The sequence below is a fragment of the Callithrix jacchus genome, chromosome 8 (assembly GCF_049354715.1).
Source record: "Callithrix jacchus isolate 240 chromosome 8, calJac240_pri, whole genome shotgun sequence".
NCBI lineage: Eukaryota > Metazoa > Chordata > Mammalia > Primates > Cebidae > Callithrix > Callithrix jacchus.
Genome location: NC_133509.1, coordinates 14,569,693 through 14,584,305, shown reverse-complemented (window position 1 = coordinate 14,584,305; position 14,613 = coordinate 14,569,693). Strand labels below are relative to the sequence as shown.

Genomic DNA, 14,613 nt, shown 5'->3' with positions numbered 1-14,613 from the left:
AAAAATTAGCTGGGCATGGTGGCGCGTGCCTGTAATCCCAGCTACTCAGGAGGCTGAGGCAGGAGAATTGCCTGAACCCGGGAGGCGGAGGTTGCGGTGAGCCGAGATCGCGCCATTGCACTCCAGCCTGGGTAACAAGAGCGAAACTCCGTCTCAAAAAAAAAAAAAAAAAACCTTGTTCCTGTAGTTTAGTTTGGAGACTTCTAGTCAATTATACTCAACTGGATTTGATGGACCAACATCTTTATAGGTCATATGGAGGCTTCTAAAGGTTAGTAGTGAAATAATTCAACCCACTTTGGAGAAATGGGTGGGGTAGATGGCCCACATACATGCTATATTTTCTGCTTCTCCCTAACACACATTGCTTTCTCAGGTCTTAGAACTTCTCTGGCTCTAGAAACGAGGGCTTCCCAGGAATCACTAGTCAGACACTGTATTATCTGGAATATAGATAGATAACATTCACAATTTTTTGGTTGTGACAATCACTGTTTTGGTTCCATTGTGACATTTCAGACTCACGTTCAGCATCAGAAAGCTCTGCTATCTTATGAGCTAGGGTTTGAAAATGGCAGCAAGTTAAAAGTCAACTCTATTTCAAAGAAGAAGTTTCAGACTATTAAATTTAACTAACGGCTTCAGTGGGAACCTTACAGTATTGACCCTGCACATTGTAAAATATGTACTGCTTACAATAAAAAAAAGATGGTTTAGCACTTGTTTACAATACAGCATGAGGTATTTTCAGCCCTTGTATAGAAATTAACCAGAATCGTTAGTTAATTAACACCTCACCTTAAAATTGGTCTCGCCTTGCATATTAGGTGCTGATATTTCTTGATGGATGATGAAGAGATTGCGAGCAAAGGTCATGAGGACCCCCTGGAGATCCTCGCCGATTGTTCTGTTAATGATATCCAAACAAATGAGTTTACCAACGATTCCCCTCACATGCTTAAAAACAATCGCCCTCTCATTTGTGCCTGTCTGGTGATGGAATTTAATGAGTATTTTCAATCTCACAAGGTGGCAATCTTCAGGGAGATATGAAAGATGAGACTCCATTTTAACTTGTCAACAAAAAGGATTTGCGTAATAAATATTTTTTATTAATCAACTTAGCAGAGTATAGCAATAGGGTCAGTCATTTCTAGCGAAAGGCTACCACTGAGCTAGGACGTAGTATGAGCTCATTTTAAAAATGGTTTAAGTCAGTTTAAGAGACTGTTGCTAAGTGTGATCCTTGCTGAATGATTCCCCTGTCTGTGGAGACATTTGCATCTCAGTATTCTGGAGACTTTTGTCTGGGGTTGATTTTCTATTTCATGTATACAAGCTGTTCCTGCTACTTAATGAGAATGCCCTGCCTATGTTCAGAGGAGAATGTGCCCTGTTCATGATCAGTCATCTTTAGAAACCCGAACGTCCACTTTAAAAAGATTTCAGAGACAGCTTGCAAACCATCCTGCAGCATTATAGGGCTCCCGATACAAGGTGGTCACTCAGTGTAGACTTTGTCGTGTAGAGAAAAGAACAGGATCAGGAGACAGATCACATACTGTGTGACCCAGGCTAACCATTTCCCCTCTCTAAGCCTCAGTTTCCCATCTATAATATGAGGCTCAATTAATATGAAGGCCCTTCCGTGTTCTAACATTCTCTGGTTCTATGACTGCAGTTAGGGATGAGAATAAGATGGGCAGAAAACAGTAGAACAGGACTAAAGGCTTTCAAGAGGCCCATATCAACTGTGCCCTCCCTGAAGGATGTGTGAATGCAATAACTATCTAGAGGGTACATCAATAGGGCTATTTCTACCATCGAAGGCTAGCCTGCAGATCAAGATGTCCTTGCCTGAAATCTCAGGTGCAGGTGTAGGGACAGCTGGGCAAGTTCCTCTTGGTTACCAGTCTAATTATTCATTCTGCAAGCTTCAGCATCAAATCCACCTTGCTGCTAGGTCAGTTTTATGACTGGGAGTTTCTCCGTTCATGAAACAGCCTCTTCTTCTAGCTCTCACTTTCTGTGATGGTTTTCCTCCTGCCTGGTTCCTCTGCACCCAAGTATTCTCTGTCTTGGTGACACTACCCCCATCTCATCCCATCAATTCCAGGACACAAGTCCTCCTCCTGTGTGTCAGCCTCTGCTGGGGTCTGCTGCCCGATGACAGGCTTGCCTCAAGCCACCCCCTTCCAGCTTGGGTCTCCAAAAGCAGCCTCCTCTCTGAGTGCTCTGGTGGGGCTCCCCCAGACCTAGCTCTCAGGTTGCCCCTTTACGCCTTGTGGTTGGAACTTTCCTGATGGTATGAGCTGGTTGCTTCTCAGGATGACAACCTCCAGGCACCTGAATCCTGGGTCCTTTGTTTGGCCTGTCTGGCTGCTCTTCACCCATCACCCGAAGGGAACTCACCCCTCCCAGCCTTATTGTATGTTCACAAGGGTTTGTCTAGTTCCAGTTCTGTCCCAGCTTCTCCTTTGCAGTTAATCTTTCATGCCAGCTGATGCCCAGTAAGACAGACTTCCTATCTCTGTGTTCTGATTTCTACTTCTTTGTACCTAACTAACCCATCTGTCTGAATTCCTGAGCTCAGAAATACACTTGGACCTTGAACATTTCCTGCTTAGATTCATAACTTGGGAAAACACAAATTTCATATTTCCCTGCTCGCCAACTTCAAATTCAGATGACTACTTGGTTCTCCTAGTCCCAGTTGTTCCCGGCAAATCCTGGTCGGTGGTCTATGTTCTGCCCAGCCCCAACATCACAGTGTCAAGTTTGGGGAGAGCGAAATGGGAAGTATTTCATCTCTGGACTTCCAGCTACCAGTGCACTGCTGTTCCCCTTTCCTGGCTTGTCAGCAGCTGATATGCTAGACCACGTTTACCTGTTTCCTGTATGCCCACCCCACTAGAGTGGCAGCTTCCTGAGGGCAGGGCTCGTTGCTATTTTCCTAACACCTAGAGTTGTGCCTAGTACTGTTGATAAAATGCTTTCAAATATTCTGGTAGAGAAAGGTAGAGCAGGGAGGGAGCTGAGGGGCAGAACATCACTGGGAAGCAAAGGGCAGATCCTTCCCTGCACATGCCCAGAGGTGTCACTGGCTCTGTTATCATTCTGGATGTGAAGGCCCTGGGAAGATATGATGAAGGCATGCTTGTTGGGATGTTATGGATTGAGGTCTCATTTCTGTTGCTATCAGGGCAGTGTGACAAATGGGTGAAGAGTCCCTAGGGAAGCGACTTTCTTAACAAGACCCAAACGTTTTGTATGTTTATGGGATCCTGGGAAATGATTGAAACTGGAGGGGAGGACTCAAACAGTTTCATTCAGTGTAGACTTTGTGGTGTAGTGAAAACCCTTCCCAGGTGACGAAAAGCATTTAAGACTCTAAGTGCCAGATTAAATTGTAGCCACATTCTAGTTCCAAAGGGGAAGAAACCAGAACATTTACCTAAGTTCAAAATAACTGAGGAGGCTGGGTGTGGTGGCTCATGCCTGTAATCTCAGCAGTTTGGGAGGCCGAGGCAGGTGGATCACCTGAGGTCAGGAGTTCAAGACCAGCCTGACCAACATGGTGAAACCCGATTTCTCTTAAAAAATACAAAAATTAGCCAGACATGGTAATGAGCACCTGTAATTGCAGCTACTCAGGAGGCTGAGGCAGGAGAATGGCTAGAACCCGGGAGGTGGAGGTTGCAGTGAGTAGAGATTGCACCATTGCACTCCAGTCTGGGGGACAGAGCGAGACTTCATCTCAAAAAATAAAGTATCAATGGGGTGAATATCACTGTATTGCTAATGGTCTGTTATAACTGATAATGCTTTGGCAGAACAAAGGACTATATTTTGGATCAGGAAGTTGAAGCCTGTCCTATGCAGCCATTTGCTTGTAGTGTGCACCTCTTTGGATCAGTTTCTAAGAGACTGACCACAGTAGGGCAGAGGGGAGGTTGAGGAGAGAGGAACCCAGGCTGCACAGGAACATCAGTGCTTAGTAGAGGCACTGGCTATTTGGTAAGGTTTTATGAGACCAGATCTTTGTGGATATGTTTCTGTGTGTTTCAGTGTGAAGCCACAATGTCTACACTGCTATAGAGGTTACAAGGAAGAGAAATATAGGGCAGAGATAGTTTTCAATTACGTAGGATGACTTAAAAATACCATACGCCAAGATATGAAATAAGAGGTGACTCAGGCCGGGCGCGGTGGCTCAAGCCTGTAATCCCAGCACTTTGGGAGGCCGAGGCGGGTGGATCACGAGGTCAAGAGATTGAGACCATCCTGGTCAACATGGTGAAACCCCGTCTCTACTAAAAATACAAAATAATTAGCTGGGCATAGTGGCGCGTGCCTGTAATCCCAGCTATTCAGGAGGCTGAGGCAGGAGAACTGCCTGAACCCAGGAGGCAGAGGTTGCGGTGAGCCGAGATCGCGCCATTGCACTCCAGCCTGGGTAACAAGAGCGAAACTCTGTCTCAAAAAAAAAAAAAAGAGAGAGAGATGACTCAAGGTTGTGGCTCTAAAATTCTGAGTCCCAGATAGGAGATAGATTTGCTCGGCTCCAAAATATACCAGAAAGAAATCTGGGAGAAGTGTGGAAGCCTCCGAGTGTTGCCAGCAGCCTGTGCTCAGCACATGCGTATCTTGAGAAGATTGCATCTGGGTTGAAACTGGATCTGAGGAGGGGCCACAGATCCTGTTTGTTGGGGGGAACGTCTTGAGAAATCACCAGAGCACAGAGCACTTTTCTAAGCATGCCAGAACAACTGCCTTCCACAGTTAGGATAATTAAGCAGGGTCCCCATCAGTGAGACCTGATGTGCCTTATCTGTGTTTGTGTTTAAGCATAATATGTTGTTAAGTCTAAACCTTATCCATCAGTTTTAGATAATCAATTATATTTATAACCCCCCACTAACACATTTACAGTCATTTTATAAAATACCTGAAGATATAAATATAGACTTCTTTTTTTTTTGAGACAGAGTCTCACTCTGTTGCCAGGCTGGAGTGCAATGGAGTGATCTTGGCTCACTGCAACCTCTGACTTCCTGGTTCAAGTGATTCTCCTGCCTCAGTCTCCTGAGTAGCTGGGATTATAGGTATATGCCACCATGCCCAGCTAATTTGTTTTGTATTTTTAGTAGAGACGGGTTTCACCATGTTGGCCAGGGTGGTCTTGTTCTCCTGATCTTCGGCCTCCCAAAGTGCTGGGATTACAGGTGTGAGTCACCGCGCCCGGCCTCTAAATATAGACTTCTAATAAATCAGCATGCTGATTAAAATGCATGAGAAGCACCATTCTTGTTAGATGTGATTATCTATTTCCTCAGCTTATTACAACTCTCAGAAACACTTCATACTCACAACATTCCCAACTTGTCTCTCTTCAGGTGTTCATATAATATAAAAACAGTTCCTTGCCTGTCCTGCAAAATTTGGGGAGAAAAGAAATAGTATATTATCTCAGAAACAAAGTACATAAAACGTTACTAGCACAGAAAGACTACTAAGATTGATCTGATTTGAAATCTAGAGCTACCTTCAAATATTGTGAGAACACATTTGAAAAGGCTGTCTCTAGGATTTGGAGTATTATTCTAGAACAGTGCTTTTTGAAAACGATCCTCAGAACACCTGCATCAGAATCATCCAGTGTGCTTCTTAAGAAGGCATTTTCAGCCGGGTGCGGTGGCTCACGCATGTAATCCCAGCACTTTGGGAGGCTGAAGTGGGTGGATCACAAGGTCAGGAGAACAAGACCATCCTGGCTAACACGGTGAAACCCCATCTCTACTAAAAATACAAAAAATTAGCCAGGTGTGGTAATCCCAGCTACTTGGGAGGCTGAGGCAGGAGAATCACTTGAACCTGGGAGGCGGAGGTTGCAGTGAGCCCAGATCGTGCCACTGCACTCCAGCCTGTGCAACAGAGTGAGACTCCGCCTCAAAAAAGAAAAACAAAGGCATTTTCACAGGTATCATCCAAGCTCAGAAGACTTGGCAGGCAATCTTCATTTTAACTGACTTCTTGGATGATTCTTGTGTACATCAAAATTTGAAAACCACTGTTGTAAGACTGATGGCTTAAAAATATATAGGGTAGGCTGGGCGCTGTGGCTCACTCCTGCAATCCCAGCACTTGGAGAGGCTGAGCCAAGTGGATCACCTGAGGTCAGGAGTTCAAGACCAGCCTGGCCAACATGATGAAACCCTGTCTCTACTAAAGATACAAAAAAGTAGCTGTGAATGGTGGTGGGTGCCTGTTCTCCCAGCTACTTTAGAGGCTGAGGCAGAAGAATCACTTGAACCCAGGAGGCAGAGGTTGCAGTGAGCCGAGGTTGTGCCATTGCACTCCAGCCTGGGCAATAAGAGCAAAACTCTGTCTCAAAAAAAAAAAAATGTATGTATGTACACACATGGTAGCAATTTGTTATATGGAAAATAATTTGTACTTCAACGGGAAACTATGCATTGTCTATAGCAGGGGTCCCCAATCCCTGGGCCTCCAACTGGTACCAGACCAATCTGTGGCCTGTTAGGAACCAGGCCACACAGCAGCAGGCAAGCAAGCATTACCACAGGAGCTCTGCCTTCTGTCAGATCAGCGGTGGCGTGAGATTCTCATAGGAGTGGGAAACCTATTGTGAACTGTGTAAACAAGGGATGTAGGCTGCATGCTCCTTATGAGAATCTAACTAATGCCTGATGACCTGAGGTGGAACAGCTTCATCCTGAAACCATACCCCCTCTAACACCCTCCACGTCCATGGAAACATTGTCTTCCATGAAACCGGTCCCTGGTGCCAAAAAGGTTGGGGACCGCTGGTCTACAGCACTCCCTGCTGCCTCATCAGTCTATGGGCAATATTTTATAATTCTGTAAATTATAGGTTAACTGAGTGACAAGCAAATTCTGTCCAGTCTGATAAAGGCTCAGCTGATTTCCCTTTTCTGCTCCCCTTGTGGAAAAACCTATTTTGCCTCAATTTATAAATTTCAATATTCCTGGTCTATACAGATGTCTGTTTTGGGATTCTCTTTTGAGCCCATTATAATATCTGCCTTGTTCCCTCTTTTTGTTTGTTTTGTTTTTTGGAAACAGGGTCTCACTCTGTCACCCAGGCTGGAATTTAGTGGTTCAGTCACAGTTCACTGCAGCCTCGACCTCCACAAGCTCAGGTGATCCTCCCACCTCGGCCTCCTGAGTAGCTGGGACCACAAACATGTGTCACCAAACCCATCTAAGTTTTGTATATGGTTTTTGGCAGAGATAGGGTTTCACCATGTTGCCTAGGCTGGTCTTGAACTCCTGGGCTCAAGTGGTCCTCCCAGCCTCAGCCTCCCAAAGTGCTGGGATTACAGGCGTGAGCCACTGTGCCTGGCAGCTCCATCTGTTAAATAAAATCTTCATCATGCATTTATTTTTATATCTGTATGAGAGGCATGGCTTTATCTTTTTTTTTTTTTAATTATCTTCTAACAGATTTCTCCAGATAAATAAGAGGTCACCCTGAAGTTGCCCAGCAGTGGAAATGACTGCCCTGTGAAGTTGTGAACTTCCCATTACTGGAAGCCCAAAAAAGAAAACTATATTTTGGGGCTTTAGGAAGAAAATCACATGCCAGAATTATGACCACTCATCAACTTCCCACGTTATCAGGAAATCTGAGCTTTAGGACAGGCAGTAGACTAGCAGTGGCTGCCAAATGCTGGCTGCACGTTAGAGTCATCTAATGCTGGGCTCTACTTCCAGAAATGCTGATTTATTCGGTCTCGGGTGGGCCATGGGCATAGGGTCATGCCGAGTCATACTGGAACCCAAGGCAAAGGAAAAAATCAGTAATCTGGTCCTGTTTTCATTTAAAAATTTGGTATTTTATTCATAATAAATTTTTTGCAGTAATTTTGATTGTCAAAATATTGCACTAAAATATTACTTATTTTTATTAATGAGGGCTGTGTGTGTCTCTGTGTTTCCTTAAATTTTGTGCTCAGGCAGAGTGCCTCACTTGCTTTACCCTAATCGCAGCCCTGCATGGGCATCTGCATTCTTTTTTTTTTTTTGAGACTGAGTCTCACTCTGTTGCCCAGGCTGGAGTGCAGTGGCGTGATCTCAGCTCATTGCAACTCTGCCTACTGGGTTCAAGCAATTCTCCTCTCTCAGCTTCCAGGGTAGCTAGGACTACAGGTGTCCGCCACCATGCCTGGCTAATTTCTATATTTTTAGTACAGATAGGGTTTCAGTATATTGGTCAGGCTGGTCTCGAACTCCTGACCTCAGGTGATCCACCCACCTCGGCCTCCCAAAGTGCTGGCATTACAGGTATAAGCCACCCCACCCAGCTGGCATCTGCATTCTGTAAATTCTGACCTCCTCACTGAGGTCAGTCTCATGGGCAGCCAGAGTTGAAAACCACTGCCTAGTACATCTCTTGCATCCCTTACTATGCTGTCCAATATGGTAGCCAATAGTCACATAGGGCAACTGAGAACTTGAAATGCTAGTAGTGTGACAAATTGAGACATGTCATAGCTTTCAAAGACTTAGTACAAAAAAAGTAGGAATATCTCAATAATTTTCATACTGATTACATGTTGAAATGATAATATTTTTGAATATACTGTACTAAATTAAATGTTTTAAAAATTAATCTTACCTATTTCTTTTACTTAAAAAAAATATTGCCCCAAGTGAATTTTGAATGATCTCTGTGGCTTACATTAGTGGTTCTCATTGTATTTCTATTGGACAGTGCTATTCCAGGGACCTATTCTTAACACAAATATGACAAGGCCTTTACAATAAGTGGTTCCCATTTTATAATTTTATATCCTGCTTTTAAAAAATAGTTCCATATTGGCTGGGCACAGTGGCTCATGCCTGTAATCCCAGCTACTTGGGAAACTGAGGCAGGAGATCGCTTGAACCCAGGAGACGGAGGTTGCAATGGGCCGAGATTGCACCACTGCATTCCAGCTTGGGTGACAGAGCGAGACTCCATCTCAAAAAAGAAAAAAAAAGTTCCACATTGAGAAGCATCAACAATAATCTGGTATCAAATCCCTATCTGCAGACCAAATTCATAGAGATTTCATTTCCAAGAATGTGTGGGATGTTCACTGGATTTTTTTTCCTGCTGGGAGTAGAATGCTTGGTGGCAGAGACTTTTCTTTCAGTACTCTACAATTACAATCCCATTGTCTTCTAGCTTTCATAGATTATGTTGAAAAGTGGCCGGATGAGGTGGCTGATGCCTGTAATCCCAGCACTTTGGGAGGCTGAGGCAGGCAGATCACGAGGTCAGGAGTTTGAGACCAGCCTGGCCAACATAGTGAAACCCTGTCTCTATTAAAAATACAAAAAATTAGCCGGGCATGGTGGCACGCACCTATAATCCCAGCTACTCGGGAGTCTGAGACAGGAGAATCGCTTGAACCTGAGAGGAGGTGGTTGCAGTGAGCTGAGATCATGCCATTGCACTCCAGCCCAGGTGATAGTGCGAGAAAAAGGAAAAAAAGGAAAAAAAAAAAAAAAGGAAGAAAACTTAGCTATCAGTCTTATTGCTCATTAGAAGGCAAGGTAATTATCTTTTCTAGCTACTTTTAAGATTTTCTGCTTCTTGGCCAGGTGTGGTGGCTCACACCTATAATCCCAGCACTTTGGGAGGCTGAGGCAGGCAGATCAGGAGGTCAAGAGATCAAGACCATCCTGGCCAACATGGTGAAACCCCGTCTCTCATAAAAATAAAACAATTAGGTGGGCAGGTGGTGTGCACCTGTAGTTCCAGCTACTCGGGGGCTGAGGCAGGAATCGCTTGAACCCAGGAGGAGGTTGCAGTGAGCTGAGATCATGCCATTGCATTCCAACCTGGCGACAGAGCGAGACTCCATCTCAAAAAAAAAAAAAAGATCAAGGCCGGGCGACAGTGTGAGACTCCCTCTCAAAAACATAAATAAATAAAATAGAATAATAAATTTCTGTTTCTCTTTAATTTTCGGTAGTATAATCATGATGTTCCCAGGTGTGATCTTTCTTTTATTCATCTGGCCTGAGGTTTTTAGTGCTTTTTGAATGAGGTTTGATATGTGCTTTGAGGTCTTTCACTGGTTGTAGGAAACTCCCAGCCAGTGTTTATTTATAATCACTCCCTCTTCTCCTTGTGGGACATTAACTGCAGGAAAGTTAGATTCTTTCCTCCAAGTTACATATATCTCTTAAGCCTTTTTCTACATTTTCATCATTTTCTCCCTCGGTGTGTAAGTTGGAATTTTTTCTACTGGCTTGTTTTCTACTTCACTAGTCATTTGTTCTGATAACCTACTAAATTAATATATTAAACTATTAATTTTGTCACACTAAGTTTTGGTTCCAGAATTTCCTTTTGGGTTAAAAATCTGATTCTAGGTCTTTGGTGACACGAACATATTATGTTTTCTTGAACATAGTAGTCCTAGCCATTTTAAAGCCCCTGTCTCATAACTCCAACATATGAATCACCTGTGGATCTTTTTCTATTTTTCCCCTTTGTTTTTAATGATTTGGTCCTTCTTCAAGTATACCTTTATGATTTTTTTATTGGCTTATGGTCATTAAAGATGAAAACCTGTAGCAACTCCTTCAAATTTTGTGTTTTTGCAGACAAGTAGAGGACTGACACTGCATCTTGATGTATTAAGGGTTGATATTATTTTATTTTTATTTAAAAGTTTTTTTTTTTTTTTTTGAGACTGGGTCTCACTCTGTCACTCAGGCTGGGATGCAGTGGCTTGATCACAGTTCACTGTAGCCTCAACTTCCCAGGCTCAAGAGATTCCCCTACTTCAGCCTCTCAAGTAGCCAGGGCTACAGGTGTGTGCCACCACACCCTGCTAATTTTTGTATTTTTTTTGTGTGGACAGTGTTTTGTCATGTTGCCCAGGCTGGTTCTCAAACTCCTGGGCTCAAGCAATCCACCTACATCAGCCTCCCAATCCCATGCCTGGGATTACAGGCAGAAGCCACCATTCCTGGACTAAGGGTTGATTTTAGCTGTTGTTGGACCAGGTCTATTTAAAGGTTTTCCCTTACGCTTTGTGTTTAGTCTTTTCTCCTAGGGAAATGTCCTTACTCCTAGAGTTTGGTCCTTTTGAAGTCTCCACTGGAAGCTTGAGGTGTTTATTAGGTATTAGGACTCTTTCTCTCTCTCTCTCTCTTTTTTTTTTTTTTTTTTGAGGTGGAGTCTTGCTCTATCACGAGGCTGGAGTGCAGTGGCGCGATCTCGGCTCACTGCAACCTCCACCTCCCGGATTCAAGCAATTCTCCTGTCTCAGCCTCCCAAGTAGCTAGGAGTATAGGCATGGGCCACCACGTCCAGCTAGTTTTTGTATTTTTAGTAGAGGCAGGGTTTTCCTATGTTGGCCAGGCTGGTCTCAAACTCCTGACCTCAAGTGATCCACTCGCCTCAGCCTCCCAAAGTTCTGGGATTACAGGGGTGCGCCACCGTGCCTGGCCCTTCTGTTCTTTTAAGGACTGTTTTTGTTGCCCTTCAGTGCCTTCAAGCAGTTGCTTTATATATATCTCTCTATCCAGCCTTTATAATCATTTTTAGTGAGAGAGTTAGTTGGTTACAAGCTACCTTGTCACAGTCAGAATGTCTAGGTTTGGCAGGACATCTATAACTTTCTAAGAAAGGTGACCAGGAGTATTCTTAGCCTGCATCCAGAGGGAATAACAGAAATAAAAAGCTTACACAAAGCTGTTTTTCCTTATCCCACAAAATAATTCCATATTTTATTTTATTTTTTGAGACAGAGTCTCACTCTGTTGCCAAGCTGGAGTGCAGTGGCACAATCTCGGCTCACTGCAACTTCTACTTCCTGGGTTCAAGCAATTCTGCCTTAGCCTCCTGAGTAGCTGGAATTATAGGCACACATCACCACGCCCAGCTAATTTTCTTACTTTTTTTTTTTTTTTTAGTAGAGCTGGGTTTTCACCATGTTGGTCAGGATGGTCCTCTATCTCTTGATCTCATGATCTGCCTGCCTTGGCCTCCCAAAGGGCTGGAATAACAGGCGTGAGCCACTGCGCCCGGCCTCCATATTTTATTTTACATGTGAGAGATTAAGAGTCTATGCTTAGGTAACTCACCAAAGTAACCCTCAATGTTAGCCACATTTTCCCCAGGGAACTGCAGTCTACCTATGTATCCCAGTATCTCCCTTGACAATATGCTCCTGTGTTACTCCCTGGCTATCTGATTCCCAATTGCTATCCTACTTCAGCCCATTTCCCAGGTAGCATCTCAGGCTATAGATCTTTTTTTTGTGTGTGTTTATCCATCTTTCTCCCATGCAATGATATTTAAAATTTTATTCCTGCGTAAAATTATTTTCAAGCTAGAATTTAGAAAGCACCATAATAAATAGTGTTTGCTACGTAAACTTGCAAAGTGATTTAACCTTTTAAGTCTCAGCTTCCTTATTTACAGAGTCAGAACCAAACTGTCTACCTTTCAAAGTTATTGCAAGGATGAAACAAAATGTGTGACAATATTTAACAAGGTATAAAGTGCTATCAGATAGAAATAACTATGGATGATCCATGATATCTTGTAGATCAGGTCTGGCTCTCTTGATCTTAAAAGCCATGAACTAGAAAGAAAAAAATTTATCTGTTCAGCCCTCACTGCTCAAAAACTGGTGGAACAGGACTGAGTAACTGCAATAAATATTTCCATTTGGAAAGAGAAACAATGAGAGAGAAACAGAAGACAGGGCTTTGTAGTAATTCTGAAATCCCACTGGGCAGATATTTCCAGGGCCCCTTATTCTTCAGGTGGGAAATGTTCCTTGATTAGTTCCGATCCCAGTTGCTTCATGAGCTTAGATACGATCCTTTGTGGTTCTTGACTCTGCCTTCTGATATTTAATTTCTTTTTCATAATTGTCTTTGGCCACATCTGAAGTGGATAGTACAGAGTACATTTTCCTTAGCAATTTTTTTAAGAGATGGGATCTCGCTGTGTTGTCCAAGCTGGTCTCGGACTCTGGGCCTCAAGAGAGCAGTCCTCCTGCCTCAGCCTCTTGAGCAGCAAGGATTACAGGCACAAGCCATCCTTCCCAGTTTTAAAACTTTCTCACACACTTCCTACCTGTAGATAGTTGAGTGCCCAAGGGTTGTTTAAGTCTTAAGCAGCGACAGTCTCTTTTAGTGCAGACTGATACTTCTCTTCATGTTGAGTTCTTTCAAGAACTTGGTTTCTAATCTGTTTGATTTTGATCAGCTACAAGTACCAGTAGCTACAACATGCAGTTCTTTTCTACATACACTTCTTACATTTTCTATATGTCTTTGCTTTCTTGCTTCAGTGCCTCTCTCATTCTCTTAATTTCAGGTATCTTAAGCCTATCAGGTTTCAGGAGGAGAGCTATACCCTTTTTCTTTTTATCTTTTTGTTCATTCTTTTTCCTGAGTCTTTCTAAATGAAAATATGTACTTGATATGGTTTGACCGTGTCCGCATCCAAATCTCATCTTGAATGTAGTTCTCATAATCCCCACGTGTCATGGGAAAGACACACTGGGAGGTAATTGAACCATAGGAGTGGTTACCCTCATGCTGTTCCTCTGAGAGTGAGTGCATCCTAATGAAATCTGGTGGTTTTTTAAGGGGCTCTTCCCTCTTTGCTTGGCACTTCTCTCTACTGCCATCTTGTGAAGAAGAATGTGTTTGCTTCCTCTTCTACCATGATTATAAGTTTCCTGAGGCCTTCCCAGCCATGCAGAACTGAGAGTCAATTAAACCTTTCTTTTATTAATTACCCAGTCTTGGCTTCATAGCAGTGTGAGAATGGACTAATACTGGATGCCATAATCTTTGTTGGATTCATACTCTGAGATACCTCAACTAAGTCAGAGGTTATAAAAGTAGGTTATAGTCATACCTTTAATTTGACTCATATTGCAAGGCTGAGTTTTAATTGGCTTTGGTTATATAAATGCATGCCTCTTCAATTTTTAAAATTCTCATTTTTGAGGTTTAAAATCAGTTCAGCTTTTCCCATTTTTCAAAGTGCCAAATTTCTGAGATCTCTCTATTCCCTTTCATGTCTGCTTGCAAGATGTCTGATGCATTTAGAAGCTCCTAAGTTTTGTATAATATCTTGCCAAATGCAGTCAGCAATGCCCAATATACACCATCAACACTAAAATTTCCAACTGTTTCTCCTAGAGCTGTAGGTACATTAGGTATATTATTTGACTTCCAAGTAATTGCAAGTATCAGTTCGGCCAAATATTTTACCACTTCATAACATGAATTGTCACCCTTCTGGTTTCCATTAACAGTTTCCCAGCCACTCACTGCCTGACCACCAAACCAGTGCCAAAATTGTAGGTTTCTGACTTAGGAGCATCTTCTTTTGATACAAATTTCTGTATCAACCTGGTTACACTGGGTTATGTTGCAGTAATTTTTTTTTTTTTGAGACGGAGTCTCACTCTGTCTCCCAGGCTGGAGTGCAGTGGCGCAATCTTGGCTCACTGCCACCTCTGCCTCCTAGGTTCAAACCATTCTCCTGCCTCAGCCTCCTGAGTAGCTGGGACTACAGGCATGTGCCACCATGCCCAG

At 43.2% G+C, this 14,613-nt stretch overlaps 1 protein-coding gene across 9 annotated transcripts in view; it reads right to left on the bottom strand.

Moving 5' to 3' along the window:
• Positions 1-14,613, bottom strand: part of IQCH (IQ motif containing H) — a 293,872-nt gene that overhangs the window by 20,254 nt on the left and 259,005 nt on the right. For all 9 annotated transcript variants that reach the window (XR_013520764.1, XR_013520762.1, XR_008474182.2 and 6 more), the window contains 2 exons: positions 5,371-5,432; positions 799-907 (listed from right to left, as the gene is read on the bottom strand). Coding sequence is in view for 2 of the 9 variants with exons in the window: in XM_035258984.3 (XP_035114875.2) it covers positions 799-907; positions 5,371-5,432 (171 nt within the window). In the remaining 7 variants the exon portion in view is untranslated. The remainder of the gene's footprint in view (positions 1-798; positions 908-5,370; positions 5,433-14,613) is intronic.